Genomic DNA, 22,516 nt, shown 5'->3' on the forward strand with positions numbered 1-22,516 from the left:
ATAGGGCTAGTGAGAGAGGAGGGTGGCAACTGGAATCCTTAGTCGGAAGGATATGGGGGTATGGTTACCTTCTAGTATAACTCGTTCAATGCTCAAGTAGCCGCATATTCCTTCGACTATTGTACTGTGGTCCCGTGTCTTGAACTTAGAATGTTGCTTGGTTTTAATGCGGTTTTTTCATTAACCATGGGAGATCCAAGCCGGGAGACGGGGGGACTTACAGTCTGGGGACATACCGGTACGGGAGGACAGGTCCCTTAGGGAAGTTAAAAATAAGGGGTATGGTAGATGCAGCCGAATGGAAGCCTTCACTTAGTCCCATGCCCATAATTAACCCCCCCCCCGCCGTAAGATAAAGACCTTGATGATCATAGCCGACCCTACCTTTGAGGACACCTTGACAGTAGCGACTGGCTACTCTGACCAGAATCTCTGGTTGGAGTTGATGAGGTACAATGCTAACAGGAGCAACAAGTCTAACTGTTGCGTGTGCGGTAGTGCCCGACTACACTCGGGGATGGTCCCCCTAGATCTCCCTGTAGTTGCTGAAGAGTGGTTTATTAGTCTCTTCACGAACATTTCCGCTAATTACACTGTTCGTGAGAAATGGAGGAAGGAATACTCTATAACTACTTAAGTGTTTTGCACCGGAGAGAGTATTACTGACTACCCTGGAAACTACACCTGCCAGGCAATTAGGCAGGGTAGAGGGAGATTTTTGGGGAACTCACCAATATTTCCCTTGTTTAAAAAAGATGAAGAGCCAGTTCCGATAATGCCAACCACATACGCTACCAAAGAAAAGGAGAAATGTACTAGTACTGTGCCTGCCCCGATCTCCTAAGATGGATTGTCAGTGGAATTCCCATTTGCCAAGGGATAGTGCAGAAGACCTTAGGTTCCGGCGAGGGCACACCCTGTGGGGTGTTAACTCGTACAGATAGAGGGTATGGATGCCCGGAAATAAGCCCAGGGAATCCATGGCCTCCTTCTGAGGTGAGGTAGGGATCCCTCCCCTTTTAGGAGTAGGGACTTACGGCCAGTGGGAAAACCCTGACGCAAGGGTGAGGCGACCTGGACGTGTTCACCATTAGGACTATCTCCAGGAGGGACAATGGTGTGGGTGAAGATTAGGGAGTCCCACGCCGTGCGTACCTGTGCACACTACTAGTATGTACTTCTAGTACAGCACATTAGAGTGAGAAGAGAGGCTCCTGGTGATAGTTTTGATCTACACGTATACATTGACATCATAGGATAGCCAAGGGGGGTACCTGACAAGTTTTAAAAATTAGAGACCAAGTTAAAACTAGATTCGAGTCCATTTTCCCGATCATTAGGGTAAATAAATGTTGACTGGATTAATTATGTTTATTATAATTAACAGCGGTTTATAAATTATACTAGAGACGCCTTATAGGGACTAGTTGACAAATAGGACCTACCTCGACTATGACTTTTCAAAATAGAATGGCACTAGGTACGATTTTAGCCAAAAAAGGGAGTGTCTGTAAGATGATAGGGGAGACTTGTACCTACATTCCAGACAAAACGTGACCCACAGGTAAAAACGCAGTTGCCATTAAGAAGCTGACCGCACTAACTAAAAAGAGCTAACCTTAGTCTGTTTTCCTCAGTAGGTACCTAACAGGAGAAGGGAAAAATATAGAAAAATAAGTTTTGAAACATTGTGTATTTAGAACACTGTGATAGGTTTTCGCTAAGATTTTGCTTTATTTTATCTGCAGTGCACTCTGCTTATGTCCACGCAACATGCCGGTGTTACAACGCCCCTGGTCCTGTTACCTTGCCGCCTCTGGAAAAGGGAAGTGGGAATGATCAGCTTGTAGCTCTTTCCTTCCAGACTAATATATATGATCATGCACTTACTAATAAGACAGGGGTTCAATCATGTTGATCAGTTATTAGATAGTCCTGATTCTGCACTCTTGTTGATGAATCGAGGTAACGTCAAGAAGGCGGGGTTCTATACAAGTTATGCAGTGTTTACCTGAAATAGTGAAAGTCGCACCTCTCCTAACCTGATTATATTTGTCACCTTTATAGTCATCCTAATTTCTGTTTGTTGTTGCATACAGTGTATTCCAACCCTGATGACTACCTGGTCCACCCGTCTCACTACGATGTCCAACAAAAAGCCCACTGTCAGCGCAAACGTCGTCATCATGGATCCAGAATACGATGATGTCGAACCATCCTATACCCCCATGACAGCAATAGCTCCAGTGTACAACACAATGCGAGTCTAGGGTCAGCGGTGGGGGTGGGATGGAGCAGGGCGAGTTTGGTGAAACAGATAGTTTCAAGGGGGGTCTGTGGTGGCAATCCCAATATATAAATCTTTGTGTATTGGGATTTGGTGGGCCTTGGGGAAACTTGTTAATTCAAATGCTTTAATCCTGTATTGATTCAGCTATAGAAAGGTACTTACTTACTTATGCAAAATATGTATTAGGCAATGCTTATATGAAATACAATGCTTATATGAAATATCTGTTTTATAAACTCTGCTGGATGGAATTTAGCACGCAACCAAGATATAAATATATCTGTTTGTCCGGTTGCATGGGTGATTAAAGGAACTAGGGAGTAGACAATGAACCGAATCTGAGACAAGCTTCCGCTTTCAAGTTACCGCGAAAATTTCCCCAGCGACTTTACTGGAAACGTATGCAAATAACATGGGAGGTTTGTGCAATTTATAGTTCATGATGTAACATCCAATCATATCGAAGGAACCACACGTGGGTCCAAGACAACCCACTCATTTCATCCACCACCTGATGGCCAATCACAGATGACCGGAGGATGGAAGAATTGCAAGATGCTTATCCAATAATTAAACAATACGTTGTACCTATGTAATCTTTGACCTGCCCAGATGGGCGGATTTGTTAAACTCTTAAAATAGGCTACACGCCGATCATTAAAGTTAGAATTGAGGAAGCTATGCATGCTGAACCTCGTGTCAGTGTGGGAACTTCTTATGCGCATTATCAATTCAGAATTAATATGGAGGGCTGTAAACATTCCAAATTGAGTAAGCCGTGATTCCGCAAAGGAATTCTACGACACTTCCTTTAGTAGGATTACCATTACTTCTATTGTTATGTTGGTCCTGGTCGTGCCTGCAGCGATCAGGCTTAATTCGTTCTCTAACCAACGTTCTGTTAAGAGTGTTGTGTCCGCCTCACCCTTACGCACTCATACGTAATCTCATTAGATAATGGTAACCTAATTCTCAGCCCTTCAGTTTAGCAGTCTTTTTGGGTTACGTATCCGTGTCTCCTTGTCTTTGTCCTGAACCCTACCTTTCTGTGTTCCATTCCTTGTCTGTTCCTTCCCTATATTCTCCTCACCTCTCTTCCCTACAACCGGGGATTTAAGTACTCTGAGGTAAATCTGTCCGATCCACCTATGGATTTGCATATAATTGGATTTTGCTGTTTTCCTTTTTCCAGCGGTTCCAACCCGGAGTGAAGTCTTCTCCTATTTTCGATTTCAGCTATCCGGGTGACACCCGTGTTTTTACTTTCAATGTCCGGGGCCTCAACTCTCCGCGCAAGAGACATAACCTTTCCCTTCTGCTCAAAAGGTACGGTGCAAAAGTCCTTCTCTTACAAGAAACACACTTTAAGGGCAACAAATGCTTCACCCTACCGGGAAGACTCTTCTTTCAAATTTTCCACAATTCACATTCCACATCAGTCTGAAAAGGGGTCTCCATCCTGTTCCACAAATCCATCACTTTCAAATGTGAGGCTCAGTATTCAGACGGGGAGGGCATGGTCCTTTTGCTCAGGGGCTCACTCAATAATACTAAATTGACTTTCGCAAATCTGTATGCTCCCAACGCGGATGAGGTTTCCTGGATAATCAAACAACTGTAGGTCGCCGTCGGCCAGGTCATTCTGGGCGGGGACTGAAATTTAACCCTAAACCCCCTACTCGATTTCATCAGTGGGTCGATCCCAGGTCTCGCAGAGGAAACTGAGAGTGTTGAATCAACAACTCCAAAGGTTAAGCTTTGTGGATACTTGGCGGTGCTTACACCCTTTCACTAAAGATTTTACCTACTATTCCACAGTTCTCCTCTTTTCAGAGGCTAGATTATCTACTTGTCTCCTCGAACCTTCTGGTGCACCTGGGTGAGGCTAGTATAGACTCTATGATGATCTCAGACCATGCCCCGCTACACATTGACATACACCCCTTTCGGGAAACCCCGAGGGAGTGGAGATGGCATCTTAATGACTCCTTATGGACGCGGCAGAAGAGAGGACCCGTATTGCCAAATTAGTACAAGAATATTTTCAATTAAATTCTACAGGCGACTTGGAGATTCCGATAGCGTGGGAAGCTCATAAGGCTTTTGTGAGGGGTCTCTTAATTGATCTAGGGACTAAAGTCAAAAAACAACAGAAGAAAGAAATCATTAAAAAACTCTCAAATAGCATTATTAGAGCAGGCTGTGAAAAGCTCTCAAACTAAAAGTAAAAATTCTGACCACTTTGAGGCAGGACTTACAAAACTGTCTGGAATCCAAATTCAATAAGAAACACCTATTTCTTAAACATGTGGTTTATGCCCACGGGAATAGAGGAAGCAAGTTTATGTCTGCTTTAATTAAAAAAAACCTGCAGTAGAAACCACATTAACTCAATAAAAATCCATTCAGGTGAAGCGGTATCCTCATCAGTAGAAATAGCAAAGGAATTCTAGCAGTTCTACTGCCTTTACAACCTCCAATGTCAGGATCCACATACTAACCCACAGTGAATTAAGGAACAGACTGACATATTCCTGAACACTTTACATCTCCCTAAGGCTGGGTGAGGTCGAGGCTGACTCCCTGTTAGCTCCGGTTTCTTCTCTAGAAATTGAAAACATAATAGAGTCATGCGCTTCGGGGAAAAGCCTCGGCCCAGATGGCCTATCTATAGTCTACTATAAAGCACTTAACTTTGGTCCCGCATTTAAAAAACTATTTAATGCGTTACTGCAAGGAGGATCCCTTCCCAAACAGTCTCAAGAACCACACATTACGCTTATACAAAAAGAGGGGAAGGATCCAGAATTGTGCAGTAGCTGTAGACCAATCTCATTGATAAACCTTGAGGTTAACCTCTGGGCCAATTTGCAAACTAAACGGCTAGAAGACTATGTCCCCTTCTTAATTAACAGTGAACAATCAGGTTTTATTAAAGGAAGAGAAGGTCATGACAACTACCATAGGCTGCTAAATGCCACAAAATATGCTTAGTCCCATGCTGTTCCTATGGTCTTTGTGGGAACTGACGCAGAGAAGGCCTTTGATAGGGTAAGCTAGACTTACATGGAAGCAGTCCTGCATCGCTTTAATCTTCCTTCGCCCTTCATCTCCACAATTTTTTCACTCTATACTAGACCCTATGCAAGACTGAAAATTAATGAATTACTGTCCGACCCGTTCGACATCTGCAATGGGACCCACCAGGGCTGTCCACTATCCCCAACCCTTTTTATTCTTACATTGGAACCCCTACTCCAGAGCGTTAGGCAAGATCCTGATATTAAAGGCCTGAGTATTGGGCAACATACTTCATCAACTGCTGCTTTTGCAGACGGCATTAGGTTTGTCCTTACCAAACCAAAAAAGGGCATCCCTAGATTAATTTCATCAATCAGTAAATTCGGCTCCATGTCAAACTTTAAAGTTAATTTCTCCAAATCCACTATATTATACGTTTCAGTCCCGGACGCTTCTTGTAGCCACTTGAGATCCTGTTCCCCTTTCTCGTGGTCCAACTCCTCAATTGACTATTTAGGAATTAAACTCACCAAAAAAGCCAAAGACCATTATTCATTTAATTTCCAGCCCCTTCTAGCTCGAGGTAAGGAATTGCTCCACGCCTCCGAATTGCCATTTATATCCTGGTTTGGCAGGAAAAATATACTTAAACCATATGTACTCCTGACAATTTTATACAAACTGCGTATGATCCCGATTTCCTTGCCACAGACCTTCTTTGAGATCCTTCGCAGAGTCTTTACGGGCTACGTCTGGAGGCAGAGGAGACCCCATTTAGCTTACAGTTTAATGATAAAGAGACGCTCAGATTGAGGGATTGATTTACCCTGCATTAGGAACTTTAATAAAGCAATTCAGCTTAAAGGGGTTGTCCGGCCAGAAACATTGCATGTCATTACTTCTGTTTGCCCATTTCCATGCACTTTGTAATATACATTGTGCATGGAAAATGAAGCAAACAGAAGTTTTGGACTTACCTGAAGAGGTCCCCCCCCCCCCCCCTCTGTGTTGCTCCTCCGTCGTCCATGGTTATGACAAGAATCTTCTCTTCTTCTTGTCAGGCCGCAGCAGCTCTCGTTGGCGCGGGAACGAGCCTCTTCTCATCCGCGCATGCGCACTTCTCCACTCTGCAGTCGGGACCGATATACGATCTCCTTGTGTGCAGGGGGGAAAGGATGGAAGAGCGAGGAGCAGGAACTGAGCTCCCGCCCCCTCTCTGCCTCCTCTCCACATTTGTGCCCTGTTCACAAATATTACTTTCTGCTTCCAGATCTGGTACAGAAGAATTTCCACGTGGCAGAGTACTGGAAAGAACTCTTTTGGCAGGCTTTCTTCTGGAGCTTATCCCAGCAGCAACAGTTGCTATTCCCTGCTCCTACTGCAGGCCTACCCTGTTGACGTTTTGTAGATATTGTGGAACTATCTCGGCTCAGCTCTTCATCACTGCCAGTGCCACCACTACCACTCCTCCTTTTCTGATAATGTCTTCACTTCCCTGTCACCTGGTTTCCATGGTTTGTTCAAAACCACAATATCATCATAGTCCTCATCATCTTCCCCACTTCTCATAGTCTGTTCTAATGTCTCCACCCTCACCATATCTATATTCGTAACTGCCACAACCAGTATGGTTACTGTCACCCCACTAAAACCACAGTTCTGCCCCTGCTTCCACCCTCAACAACGCAATGTACACTACAGTACAATCTGCTACAATCTTGTTCAGAATTAGCCAATTACATTTAACCTCCTGATAAATAGTAGTCAGTACACGGCAGCCAATATTTACAGGGATTCTGATTTTCCTTATATGTGTACACAAAAATTGAGAATAGTAGCTTAGATGGATGCATGTTGCATTAGGACCATTTAACAAAAAAGTTGTGTTCCTTTGTGTAGTTGTATGACACTCTCTACTTGGCCATTTTAAAGTTATATGTGTGTCTTCCATTCCCTAAGAATAAAACAAAAAAATGACTGTCAGTCTATAGATCTTTCATAGGAAATGTTATCCTACTTTGGGCTGATTCACCCCACATCTATACTCCACTGTAGGCATATAAGCTGAGACAGTCTCCCAATATACTGTATAAGCCTACATGCCCACAGGCTTCAATCGGAAAAGAAATGCATAAAGGCTGCCCCTTTGGTACATCCCTAGATGGACTATGCTGGAATCCTACAGTCCTAACTATATTAAAAACTCTAGTCAATTGTATCATAAATCAGTTGTATCACATGGTAGATGGTTCTGCAAAGCTATGACTTTTTTTTTTTTTGGCTGATGTTGTGCTTTTGCCAACCAACTGTAGCATGCCACAAGGATACGGACTATCACAAGCCCCCACTCCAATCTATTCCCCAACCTCCAGCCCAGCAGGTCCTGAAACTTAGGGAGAACCTGTCTGTGCTCTAATATTTGCTTAAATTGTTTCCTACACATTCACTTGAGGCCGATGTCTAGGCTTGACCCTACATACACCCCTTCAATAGAGTCACCTACGAGAGCGTCGCACACCGAAAAAATCCTGTGATAGGGAACGCTCAACCTGAGCACACAAGTTACATATGAACTAAATGCAATCATCAGCCGGTCTAGTCTAATGGCAGTCAAGCACAAAGATTTCTTGTATTCAACCTTTGTATTCACAGAGAGGGCAGCACAAGTCGACTGAAAATTTGAAAAAGCCCTATTCACAGACGTGACTTGGTTAAAAGTAATAAATTTTATTAAGTTTTATCTAAAAAAACACGATTGGGCACAACAAAAGACACAACACAAAATCTAAGTTGTAATGGAAAGGCGTTAACCCACCAAATAGTGGATAGAAAAATGATTGGTGGGTTTCAAAATTACAACTTGGTATTACTTCTGATACTCCGTATTTCTTAATGTCGCACGTCACTTAGGAATACAGTCTGCATGGGGGCTGTTCATGGATTTCCCAAAAACCGGAACCCCAATTAGATATCTGTAGTTTTATTAATATAATGACAGAATTCGACCAGAGATACTCAGGTTGCGGAAACGTAATGTTCAACCTGAGGAAGTGAATATCTCTGTCAAAAATACTGCCTGGTGGGCTGAAAAGTTTTTAACAGCTCAAAAGGACAGTATGTCAAGGAAATTGATTTTAGTCAATTTTTATTCCTTATGACCAGTACTCCTACTCATGGCGACAATGTTTGAGCAGAAACTTACAGATTGCAAGAAAGTGATATTCAACCTAAGAAGATAGTTATCTCTGTCAGAGCTTGTTGCCTAGTGAGCTGAGACTTGTGAACGGCTCAAAAGGACAGTGTGTCAAAGATTTTAATTTTGTCAATGTTTTTTAAAGTTTCCCTTTAAATCTATGTGATATTAAGGTGACTAATAAAGTAGATTCCGTATGAGAGTCTCTATCATCTACAACAAATGACCCAAAACATAATTGAGATTCTCTTAGAATTGTTAATACAACATCAATAGGCTGTCCTATATCAATGTCAACCTGAACAGCGGCTTTGATGTTCTCAGACATGACTATATCCCACTATCAATAGGGGATCGATATATGCCCTCGGATTGGCTTAAACCACCTTCTTCATCTGCTCCAAGGTGGATGGTCATAGACCCGGGTCATATCCCGGCATCGCATATCACCGCCCCCTTATACGTCATCGCGGTGAGCGATGCTAGGAAGTAAGCTGTTTACTCAGTTGTCCTGGTGATAGGTAACGCGCTGACGTTGGACGCTTCACGTCGTGACGCCGGCGCATCTTAATACTAGTCTCTCCGGAGTCTCCGAGACTAGGAGCGCCGTGACACCAGACGTACATACGTCATCATGTCGGCGCACCTACAACGATGTGACGTCAGCGGAATAACAACGCCTCTCTGGCGCGCTTCTACGATCACATAGCGCACCTAACATCTTATTCACAATCATATACACTGATCGACAAGTAGGTTAGTGTAACATATGTCCGTTTAGATGGAGGGCTGCTATCATTTGGCCTTCCACGCTTGCATAAAATCAAATTAAATCAAATCATGGCGTTTGTGTGGCGCCAATTTGTTCCGCAGCGCTTTCGGGTAATTATTATTTATTGCCCCCCACCAAGCTGGGTTCTCGTTTTGCCGACCTCGGGGGGATGAGTCGACCTTGAGCCGGCTGCCTGGTTCATGCGGGGATCGAACTTGCAAACCTTCAGGTCGTAGGCGAGAGCTTACACTCTGCACCACCTGAGGCTCGACAACTGAGATCAGCGTGAGACCATCTCACATGGTCTCTATTTACTTCCTGGTTAAATATGACTGGCTACCGTGAAGGGGCCAACCCATTAGGAGGTGTGGCTATGAGCTATTTAAGCACCACTTTTCCTGACGGCCCCCACTCCCTAGCCTACCATCAAGGCGATGGGAACTAACCTATGTCATGCTCTGACCTCTTGAGCACTCTATCTTTCTGTAGGGATTGCTGTCCATGCAGTAACCTTGAGCTTAGTGGGAGAGAGGAAAAGGGGGAAAAAAGATAGAAAAAAGAAAGGAGGGTGTAGGGAAAAATACTCCTCTGTGCCTAGGGAGGATTGACTCCTTGTCCTGCTATGCTAACGGCCTCATTGCTTGTATTTGCATGAGTAGTTAAGGACTTTAGGGCTTGAAACCTCCTTCACTCAATTATAGGGGATTTGGATCTGTTAGAGTTATTACCTCCAGACCAAAATTCCAAACCCAGTAATCTCATGCATGTAGTACTCTTTATCCCTACTTTCATTGTAAGGAGATCCTATTGACCATTACATCTGGCATGGGACTATTGAAAGTAGGATTGATAGAGAAGAAGGGTTTAACATTTGAAAGAAATGAACCTCGTACCTACAATCTTTATCTATCCCCTCACCGAGGTTAAACCCTACTAGCTCAAATTGAACGCTAAGAGCTCATTTCCTGATTGAGGATTAAATATTTTAGTGATACTCTATCTATGGAGTGATACCCTAATTGTTTACCATCATAACTTTGTAAACATTATTGTTGTTATTATTACTCTCTAAGTACTAAGTCTCCTGAGGATCCACGTACACTCAGTGGTGAAACGCGTAGAGTGGGAGTACTGTTTATAATGAGTGGGGGTACTGTTTATAATGAGTAAAAAACATTGACAAAATTAAAATCTTTGACACACTGTCCTTTTGAGCCGTTCACAAGTCTCAGCTCACTAGGCAACAAGCTCTGACAGAGATAACTATCTTCTTAGGTTGAATATCACTTTCTTGCAATCTGTAAGTTTCTGCTCAAACATTGTCGCCACGAGTAGGAGTACTGGTCATAAGGAATAAAAATTGACTAAAATCAATTTCCTTGACATACTGTCCTTTTGAGCTGTTAAAAACTTTTCAGCCCACCAGGCAGTATTTTTGACAGAGATATTCACTTCCTCAGGTTGAACATTACGTTTCCGCAACCTGAGTATCTCTGGTCGAATTCTGTCATTATATTAATAAAACTACAGATATCTAATTGGGGTTCCGGTTTTTGGGAAATCCATGAACAGCCCCCATGCAGACTGTATTCCTAAGTGACGTGCGACATTAAGAAATACGGAGTATCAGAAGTAATACCAAGTTGTAATTTTGAAACCCACCAATCATTTTTCTATCCACTATTTGGTGGGTTAACGCCTTTCCATTACAACTTAGATTTTGTGTTGTGTCTTTTGTTGTGCCCAATCGTGTTTTTTTAGATAAAACTTAATAAAATTTATTACTTGTATTCAACCTAGCGTGCAGCCTAAAATAAAGGTTTGTATACTCAAACGAGTTACAGAAGAAATGCATGTGGACGTGTACTCTTCTTTTCAAGTGGGTTACCTATCCTCAAGAGATTTTTGTGTGCCTACAAGGTACCTACTTCAAGGGCACTTTAAACTTTTGGCATTAAAACTATTACATCTAATGGCATCAATCAGGATGCCTTGTGTCACCTACAGGAAGCCATCCTGCATACACCCAGGTCTAAACCTCCACAATATGTAATTTATCTGTTCAGTAGCAATGACGTGAGCTAGCCACTATTACAGTAAGTGGCAGAGTGATACAAATATACAGGTGGTCCCATTAAATGTATGTAAGCACCAAACAAGGTGTTCAGAGAAAATTCAGGGGAACTACATTAAACCACACTGACAAATTCAGAAAAATGCAACATATCAACACTAATATAATTGCAAACCCTTAGTAGCTGTAATGGAAGTCATTTGTGTTGCTATTTGAAAACAGCTCAAAATTTTACACTAGTGAAGCTAGGGGAAGCGACCTAACTTAGGGTTAGAATGTCTTGGAGCCCACCCTTCACTAGCTAACTCCAGAGGGAGCGCTCACAGCAAGGTGTGCTATTCATGTCCTGAAAGGAGCAACTGAAGTAAAGACTAGAGATGAGCGAGTATACTCGCTAAGGCACATTACTCGAGCGAGTAGTGCCTTAGCCGAGTATCTCCCCGCTCGTCTCTAAAGATTCGGGGGCCGGCGCGGGTGACAGGTGAGTTGCGGCGGGGGGGGGGGGGGGGGAGGAAGAGGGAGGTCTCCCCTCCATTCCTCCCCGCTCTCCCCCGCCGGCCCCCGAATCTTTAGAGATGAGCGGGGAGATACTCGGCTAAGGCACTACTCGATCGAGTAATGTGCCTTAGCGAGTATACTCGCTCATCTCTAGTAAAGACCAAAGAGGACTGGCATCCAGAAAAGACTGGATGGAGCTTACTGAGAGCCTGAGTGCTGAGGAGGGACCTGAGTAATGTGGACTTTAAACTCAAGTTCAAGGTTAGAGGTAGTGCACTGTGTGTCAGATAGGCAGTTTTTTTTTTGTTTTCATCTCTCCTTTAGTGTCTATGTGGTTATTTGACACTCAACACCACAAAAAACCTCTGTAGAGTCCAAGAAGCTGCTAGTTTTGATTCTATGTTATCCCCAAGTATCACAAGTTAGAGATTGTTTTAGTTGCAAAGGTATTAGTTACTTGTAGACAATCTTAAAGGGGTTGTCCCCCGATAGCAAGTGGTGTTAAGCACTTCTGTATGGCCATATTAATGTACTTTGTAATATACATCGTGCATTAAATATTGGCCATACAGAAGTTATACACTTACCCCCTCCGGTGCTGGCGTCTCCGTCTCCATGGCGCCGACCAAAGCTGCCTTCTCCCTGGATTAGACGCGCTTGCGCTGTCTGCCCTCTTCTCTCCGGCTCTGGCGTGCTCGCGCTGCAGAGATCTTCTGCGCATGCGCAGAAGACCTGTGTGGCGCGAGCACGCCGGAGCGGCCCCTTCAGCACAAGCGCGTCTAATCCAGGGAGAAGGCAGCGTTGGTCGGCGCCATGGAGACAGGGACGCCAGCACCGGAGGGGGTAAGTGTATAACTTCTGTATGGCCAATATTTAATGCACGATGTATATTACAAAGTGCAATAATATGGCCATACAGAAGTGCTGAACCGCACTTGCTATCGCGGGACAACCCCTTTAAGGCCCATTTACACTGAGCGATGATTGCTCAAAAATCGCTTAAAAGCGATCATTTGAGCGATAATCATTGTTTCTAAACGCGCGGCCATCGTGCACTTTTCGTGTACTTAGGTCAACTTAAAAATCATTGTGAGGCTTTATCAGGACCACACGCTGAGTTCTCCGCAGGTAGTGCTGATAGCATTGTTTCCCATCAGAGAACAAAGGAGCTGAATGTAGATAATAGCCCTCCGGCTATTAACTGCATTCAGCTAAAGGCTTCTTTTGCACGCTAACAAACTATTAAGTAGCTGACTAGCTACTTAATAGTTTGTGCAAAATGATCGCTCAAAGCTATCACTCGAATTGTCGTTTGAGCGATCTTTGCTCCATGTAAATGGACCTTTAGTCACCTTATTGTGTATTAACTACAATCACTTTGTTGCCCCAGTTTTGTAGTCTGGTTGTACTACTGGGCATAGAAGGATAGCCAGATGGCATATAATTAATTAACTTACAGGTTCACCTTTCTTCCCATTTTGTCCCGGTGACCCAGGAAAAGCTTCTTGAGCTTGATGGTGAGTTATTCCTGTTTGTCCCTGTGGTCCAATTGCACCTGGTTCCCCTGGTTCTCCTTTTTCACCCTTTTGACCCTAAAATAATGATTTTATATATATTAGAAAGTCATAAACTAACAAATACAAAATACAGCATGTTTTTGACTGGTTATAGTTACTTGTTATTATAGCATTCATGATCAATACAGATGAAAAAAACAAGTACTTAGTATATTTTCATTGCCCCTTTATTTTGTAAGCAAATTCTAGCAACAGCAACAGTACCATTAGTCCCATGCATAAGGACTGCTCTCTCTAGCAATTGTAAAAAAAGAAAGCCACCATAGGGTATACCTGGCTAAATAAACAATTACCAAAACAAATTGCCCAGGGTAGAACAATTATGTGAGGGTATAATCATTAGGCTATTTTCTTGGTAACTCTCCAGCAATTGACTTAATTACTATGTATATCAGTCCAAACAGAGAAATAGGCTGAATGCCCACAGATGGATTTTCACTGCAGCTAGCAGGGTGATAGGAGGAGGGGTAGAGGGAAGAGATCCAGGGAGGCTAGTCCTGAACTGGAACACCCCAACAAGTTTGCAAAGTTGGCAGATAAGGAATGTTACGGCGATAGCCTGCAGAGGGGAAGCAGGGTGTACCCCGTGACTGAAGTCCAGGTGACCCGTGCAGTAGGGCTGCCCCACCTAGACTTCAGTATGTCATATGACAGAGGAATTAAATGACAGACCCCACACAGTTATGGATTCATCAAAGAATTCCTACCTGACCTGGGCCTGGCGGCTTTTATTTATAGTCCCCTTACATTGGGGTGTCACAACATCATTGGTCAATTCAATTTGCACTCATTAGTCATATTCTCATCCTTCATTTACATATCTTCCAGAAACTACCAAATCAGCAGTGAATAACCTCTTGACGGAGTGCTGGGAGGCCCAAGTAGCTCAAAGTTCTTATCTTATCTCCACATATGTGTCCCTGTACTTAGCTAAGCATATGGTGAGCGATTTGTGTAGTACATTTCATGATGATTCTGTGGCGTAATATTTCAAACATCACTTATAAACATAAATCTATACACACATACATGTACATATATATATATATATATATATATATATATATATATATATATATATATATATATATATACATATATACATACACACACACACATATATATATACATACATAAGCATATACACTCATATTCAGTTCATGATTACTTTACTACATTATTCTATTCAGATGTGAGACGTCAACCCCACCTTAGTTATATCTTGATATTCTTGGTATGGCCCCTTGAGCCAACATGTGAAAGCTCCTTGATATCCTTATCTTATCTAGAAATATGTCTCTCAGTATAGTTACACCACCTAGTTTGTGAAGTCGCTTTTCTGGTATATTCGATGGGGTCCGTTATTGCGCGGTTTAAATTCATATAATATAATAATATAAATTATACATAACCAAATATTTTATACATAATCAAATATTTTCCATTACAAGGGGTATGCCATTACAGGGTTAGCAGAGCTTCAGCATGACATATCTTCTGACTGCCAGGGAGATGTCTGCCTTCATTCAGGCTGACTACGCTGTGGGCTACAGGTTTTACTGTAGGGATAGGCGCATCTCAGTGGGGACTGTCCGGGTGTGCTGGCAGAACAGTTTAGAGGGATGTGCTTAAAACAAAAAATAACCAAAACTTTCCAAACTGAATTGTGACTGATGCTAACATCTGACGAAAAAGGGCTCCTTCACACAGGCTTATTTTGTATCAGTGTTTTGCAAGCTAAAACCAGTAGTGGAACTTATAGAGATAAAGTATAATGGAAAGATTTGTATTTCTTCCGTATTTTGGACCCGCTTCTGGTTTTGGCTTGCAAAATACTGATGCATAAGAAGCCCTCATAATTCCATTACTAAGGCAAATACATGAAGTGGCAAATCACAATGAGGTAGTTATTATGGGGGACTTTAACTATCTGGATATAAACTGAGAAGCCAAAATTTGCAGATCTCATAAAGATAACAACTTTCTGTCAATTACTAAAGATAATTACCACCCAACTTGTACAACAGGACCAAACTAGGGGGATGGCCATTTTATACTTATCAACCAACAGACCTGACAGAATAAGAGGGGGCAGGTTGGGGGCACCTGGGAAATAGTGACCATAATATAATACATTTCCACAAATGCTCTTATTGACTGGGACAATGTCCTTATAAATAAGAGTACAGACAATAAATGGGAACTTTTTACAACCACCCTAAATACTTAGTGTGAGCAATTCATACCTTATGGGTTAGGAATAGGACAAAGCCAATGTGGCTCAATAAAGATGTAAAAAAGGCAATAAACAGCAAATAGGAAGCATAAACTACTAAAACAAGAAAACAGAGAACACTAAAAACGTGAAAAAAATAAATGATGTAAAAATCACTAAAAGCAGCAAAGATGGAGACAGAGAGACTTATTCCTAAAGAGAGTAAACTCACTCTAAACTGTTCTTCAACTATATAAATAGGGAAAAAATAAAAATGGAAAGTGTTGGCTCTTAAATAGGTACTAAGGGAAGAATTGTAGCGGAGGATGAGGAGAAAACAAAATCGGTTAAATAGTTTTTTCTCCAGTTTTTTCACTCAGGAAAATGAAATGTCAGGTGAAATGCAGAGTGATACAGTAAACTCTTCACTAAGTACCACCAGTCTAATCCAGAGAGAAGGACTGACTTAAAAAGATTAAAATAAACAAATGGTGGGTCCTGGTGGTCTACACCCCCAGGTTCAAAGGAAAGTAAATAATTAAGTGAACCTGGAAACTACAGGGCGTTAAGTCTTATTTCTATTGTGGGTAAAATGTTTGAAAGGTTTCTAAAAGATGCTATCAGGAGTACCTCAATGAAAATAGCCGCTCCTGTCAAACCAACCTGATCAGCTTCTACAAGTAGGTAAGTTCTCCGTCCTCTGGCTCCTGCTCGCCGATGGCTCCCGCGGTGGAGATCCACCGCGTGATACCGCAACGCCTGTGAACAAGCAGCCTAAGTTGGGGGCTTGGGCAAAAAATTGCCAAATGAGGTTTAACACTGATAAATGTAAAGTTCTGCACATGGGCAGGAAAAATACATGTCACCATTACACACTATGCGAAAACACTGGGGAACACTGACATGGAAAAGGATTTTAGTTAACTGTAAGCTTAACTGTAACAACCAGTGTCAGGCAGCTGCAGTCAAGTCAGATATGATCATGAGTGCATTAAAAGAGGTCTAGGCGTAAGAATATTGTTCTCTCTCTTTACAAACCACTTTTCAGACCACACATGAAATAGTGCAAACAGTTTTGGACACTGCTACTCAAGAATTGCCAGACTTGGAGTCAGTAAGGAATTTTTTCCCCCTTAAATGAGAACAATTGGCTTTTACCTCATTGGGATTTCTTAGCTTTCCTCTAAATCAACGTTGGGGGGTAATAGGTTGAACTGGATGGACATATGTCTTTTTTCAACCTAAGGGTGACTACCCACTACAGTTTTTTTCACTGCAAAATTCACAATGGTTTTTTTTCTGCAGGGGTCTATGGGACTTGTAATGTTAAAATCGCGATCCCGCAAAATCGCAATTTTTACGCGATTGCAATTTTACTATTACAAGTCTGATAGACTCCTGCAGAAAAAAAAATGCCGCGGATTTCGCAGTGAAAAAAACCTGTAGTGGGTAGTCACCCTTACACGCTATGTTGCTAATATCTCTCCCAGGATTTATTTATATCCAGGACTGTGACATGGTGACATCCTCTGTACACCAACAAATCATGTTTCACCGATAATAAGACCTACCCCGCTAGCAAGCCCTACCCTGGTTTTCAAGGGGGATTGAAATATAAGCTCTCCACTGAAAATAAGCCCTAGCTAAACTACATGAAATAAAAACATTACTCACCTAATGGATGGCATTCGGGGTCCCTCGTGCTAGCACTCTTTTCCTGGTAGCGGTGCTTGAATACCTGGCCTCCAGCAAGGGATTGCTCTGATTAGTTCATTGAGCACAGCTCAGCCAATCAGAGTCGGCGCTCGATTAACCAATCACAGCCATTCAATGATGTCATTCAATGAATGGCTGTGATTGGTTGAGTGCCTGCTCTGATTGGCTGACGCGGCGCTCGATAAACCAATTAGAGCAATCAAGAATTTTGGAGCTCTGTAAGAGTTTCTGGACAATTTCAGTGTAATTCTTTGTTCACTCATTTCGAAGAAAGGCCTTAACAACGTCTTTGATAACCAAGCATTTTCTTGGAGTTCCGACATTGTCCCGATTAAAATGTTTTTATTTTTTTAAATGACAGGCTACGAAACGCCAAAATTAGGTACTTGAAACAGTCTCTTTCAATTGGCAAAGCTTTTAAACAATTTTTTTTTCATGAAACCCAGTTTCGTGTGTAGAGGTGGAAATATAATTGTATTTGTCAACAAGTGGTTCATGTAGAATGTTTGGATCACTGGGTTTGAGGTCCTATGCATATCTACTTTTCTGACCGAGATGGAAGCATACCATTTTAAGGTCAACACAGATCTAATTGTGTTTGCAAAATTACAACAACTCAATGACTCTTTAGGTCTCCATATTCTTCACAAAGAGAAACTGAATGGCCAATTGGGACTGCAGCAAATAAATTGTCATTGTACAGGATGACAGAGTTTAAGTTTCGCTTTGAGCTAGTGATGAATAATCGCCATTCACTTAGGTAGTAGATTGGATTGCCGAATTTCACCATTAACCCCTTAATGACATGGCCTATTTTGAGCTTAAGGACCAAGCCTTATTTTTCAAATCTGACATCTGTCACTTTCTGTGCTAATAACTTTTGAATGCTTTTACTTATCAAGGTGATTCTGAGATTGTTTTTTCGTGACATATTGTACTTTATGTTAGTGTATTCCTTTCATCAATAAATTTTGTCCTTATTAGGAAAAAAAATCCAAATTTACTGAAAATTTGGAAAAATTCACAATTTTCAAACTTTGAATTGTTTTCTTTGTAAGATAGAAAGTCAAACACCACAACATAGTTATTAATTAACATTCCCATAGGCCTACTTTACACAGCAATCATTTTTTAAGTGTTATTTTACTTTTTGCAGAATCCACAAAGTATATAAATTTAGCAGTAATTTTTCACATTTACTAGCAAATTTCAAAATCTAAATTTTTTAAGGACCAATGCAGTTCAGACATAGTTTTGCCGAGCCTGTATATCAGAATCCCCCATGAATTGCCCCATTTTAAAATCAGCACCCTTCAAAGTATTCAAAATGGCATTTAGAAAGTTTATTAACCCTTTAGATGTTTTACAGGAATTAAAGGAAAGTGCATCAAAAATTAGAACAGTTCCTTTTTTCTACTGATTTTCAATATAAAACCTTTTTTTTTATATAAAACAGTAGGAGTTAGCAAAGAAACAAAACTTGGAATGTATTACCCAGATTCCGCAGTTTTTAGAAATGCCCCATATGTGGACGTAGCCTGTTGTATGGGCACATGGTAGGTCTCAGAAGGAAAGGAGCGCTTCTTGTCTTTTTGAATGCAGATTTGGCAGGAATAATTTTCAGACCCCATGTAGTGTTTGCAGTGCCCCTGAGGTAGCAGTACATTTGAAACCCCCAATAACTGACCCCATTTTGGAAACTACACCCCTCAGGGAATTTATTAAGGGGTGTAGTGAGCGGTTTGAACCCACAGATGTTTGAGGAATTTTTTTTAACAGTTTGAGTTCAATACGAAAAAATCCAATTTTTCACATAATGTTTAGCTTTAGGCCCAGATTTTCATTTTTCACCAGTGGCAGAAGGAAAAACGTACCCCATGATGCGTTACCCAGTTGCTCTTGAACACGGAAATGCCCCATATGTGGACGTAGCCTGTTGTATGGGCACATGGCAGGACTTAGAAGGATAGGAGCGCTTCTTGGGTTTTTGAATGCAGATTTTGCTGGAATAATTTTCAGACCCCATGTAGTGTTTGCAGTGCCCCTGAGGTACCAGTGCATTTGAAACCCCCAACAACTGACCCCATTTTGGAAACTACACCCCTCAGTGAATTTTTTAAGGGGTGTAGTGAGCGGTTTGAACCCACAGGTATTTGAGGAATTTTTTTAACAATTTGAGTTCAATACAAAAAAAATCACATTTTTCACATAATGTTCAGCTTTAGGCCCAGATTTATATTTTTTACCAGTGGCAGAAGGAAAAAACGTACCCCATGATGCGTTACCCAGTTGCTCTCGAACATGGAAATGCCCCATATGTGGACGTAGCCTGTTGTATGGGCAGATGGCAGGACTCAGAAGGATAGGAGCGCTTCTTGGCTTTTTGAATGCAGATTTTGCTGGAATAATTTTCAGACCCCATGTAGTGTTTACAGTGCCCCTGAGGTACCAGTGCATTTGAAACCCCAAACAACTAACCCCATTTTGGAAACTACACCCCTCAGGGAATTTTTTAAGGGGTGTAGTGAGCGGTTTGAACCCACAGGTATTTGAGGAATTTTTTTTAACAATTTGAGTTGAGAACGAAAAATTCACATTTTTCCAATAATGTTCAGCTTTAGGCCCAGATTTTCATTTTTCACCAGGGGCAGAAGGAGAAAACATAGTCCATAATGCATTACCCAATTACTCTCGAGCACGGAAATGCCCCATATGTGGATGTAAACTGTTGTTTGGGCACATGGCAGGGCTCAGAAAGAAAGGAGCGCTTTTTTTGAATGCAGATTTTGCTGGAATAATTTTCAGACACCGTGTAGTGTTTGCAGTGCCCCTGAGGTACCAGTGCATTTGAGACCCCCAACAACTGACCCCATTTTGGAAACTACACCCCTCAGGGAATTTTTTAAGGGGTGTAGTGAGCGGTTTGAACCCACAGGTATTTGAGGAATTTTTTTTAACAATTTGAGTTGAGAACGAAAAATTCACATTTTTCCAATAATGCTCAGTTTAGGCCCAGATTTTTATTTTTTACCAGGGGCAGAAGGAGAAAACGTAACCCATGATGTTACCCAACAGGGAAATGCCCCATATGTGAATCTAAACTGTTTTTAGGGCGCAGGGCTCAGAAGGGAAGGACTTAGCATGTGGCTTTATGTACAAGCTGTGCGAAGTACATCAGGGTAAAACGTCAGGGCAATAAAAAAATTAAAATTTCAGGGACGTGTGGTAGATCTTAAAACACTCATTTATACAGAGGCCGGGTTGTGTGGGGCACGTTTCACACTGGTATATGGTGTCTTTTCTTATCCCCTATTTGTAGCACACTCTGCACCTCTTTTGGGTCCTTCCCTTCGTCGCAGTGGAGGGAATTTCACTGAGAAAATGCTGCCCTGGTACAATTCTTCCAGAAGTACTGGGCCTCTCCCTCACCTCCTGGTCCCCAAATATTAGGTCCTTGATAACTTCCTCTTGAAATTCAAGGAATGTCCCCCTGTGGCCTGCACCTCGGAACAGCACGTAGGCATTATACAGTGCCATCTGTACGAGGTGCACGGCCAGTTTTTTGTACCACACCCGTGTTTTCCGCATGGCTCTATAGGGCTCCAGTACCTGGTCTGATAGATCGACCCCTCCCATGTACTTATAGTCGAGGACGCAGTCTGGTTTGGGGGTCTCTGCACTGGTACCTCGTACTGGGCAGGGGGTACTGCTGTGGCCGTGTATTGTCGTCAACATAAGGACATCCCTCTTGTCCTTATATTTAACGCACAATACATTGTCGCTGCATTGGGCCCGGCTCTCACCCCTTCTGAGCAGTTGCCCAAGCAGCGTCTTAGGGAGGCTTTTTTGATTTTTCCGAACAGTGCCACATGCCACTGTTCCTCTGGAAGCGAGGCACTGAAACAGGGGGACACTGGTATAAAAGTTATCCAGGTACAGATGGTAACCCTGGTCTAATAGTGGGTGCACCAGTTCCCACACTATTTTCCCTGTTACTCCCAGCACGGGGGGCATTCTGGGGGCTCAATTTTAGTGTCCTTCCCCTCGTAAATACGGAACTTGTGGGTGTACCCTGATGTACTTTCGCACAGCTTGTACAACTTCACACCATACCATGCCCGCTTACTGGGCAGGTACTGGCGGAATTTTAGCCTCCCCTTGAAGTGTACCAGGGACTCGTCTACTGCAATGTTTATCTGTGGGGCATACGCCTGGGCAAACTTGGCGTTAAAATGGTCTATTACGGGCCTGATCTTATACAACCGATCGTAATTGGGGTGATCGCTGGGGGGGGCACAGCTGGTTGTCATTGTAGTGCAGAAATTTTAAAATACACTCAAAGCGCGTCCTCGACATCGCCATGCGGAACATTGGGGTGTGGTACAAAATATCGGTAGACCAGTACGCCCTGATTGTTGGCTTCTTTATTAGCCCCATGGTTAGTATAAGCCCCCCAAATTTTTTTTATCTCTGGTGCATCCACAGGGGTCCACTTATCGGGTCTAGCATAGCTGGAGGTGGGATTTTCTTCTGTAAAATTCTGGGCGTACAAATTCGTCTGGGTAACAATATGGGCAATTAACTCTTCAGAAAAAAAAAACTTGAAGAAGTCCTTCCCTCTGAGCCCTTCCGTGTCAAATTGAATCCCTGGGTTCCCAATAAAATCAGGGATCTGGGGTCTGTAATCTTCCGGGGTACTCTAGTGAGCATCTGATGCATTGGGGTCAGTGGCGGTCCTTGGACGCCTTCTCGGGGGTGCAGGGAGCTCAGACTCGCTGGATGAGGATGAGGAGTCGGAGAATGCCAAAAAAGTGGGGTCGTCATCACCACTACCTGAGTCCGAGTCTGATGCAATGATTGCATACAGTTCCTCTGAAGTGTACCTCCTGCGGGCCATATTTATATAAAATGGGGCACACGGGGAAAAAGTTTTATTAGATGGGACACTGCGGAATGGGGTGACCACGGGACGGGGGTCGGAAAGAACGCGGAAACTTATGTGGTGTATTCACGTAAGTGTTTTTGGTTTTTTTTACACAGACGAATACACTGACACAACACGGACTAACGACACACTACACACTAGACGGACTAACGACACGCTACACTAACTAATGACGGGTGACGGGACAGGTAACGAAATGGGAACAACAGGAACTT

General features: G+C 42.5%; 1 protein-coding gene across 4 annotated transcripts in view; it reads right to left on the minus strand.

The window, feature by feature from the left end:
• Positions 1–22,516, minus strand: part of COL15A1 (collagen type XV alpha 1 chain) — a 638,286-nt gene that overhangs the window by 351,772 nt on the left and 263,998 nt on the right. For all 4 annotated transcript variants that reach the window (XM_066579143.1, XM_066579144.1, XM_066579146.1 and 1 more), the window contains exon 8: positions 13,306–13,440. In XM_066579143.1, coding sequence (XP_066435240.1) covers positions 13,306–13,440 — 135 coding nt within the window. The remainder of the gene's footprint in view (positions 1–13,305; positions 13,441–22,516) is intronic.

Source organism: Eleutherodactylus coqui, chromosome 9 (assembly GCF_035609145.1).
Source record: "Eleutherodactylus coqui strain aEleCoq1 chromosome 9, aEleCoq1.hap1, whole genome shotgun sequence".
NCBI lineage: Eukaryota > Metazoa > Chordata > Amphibia > Anura > Eleutherodactylidae > Eleutherodactylus > Eleutherodactylus coqui.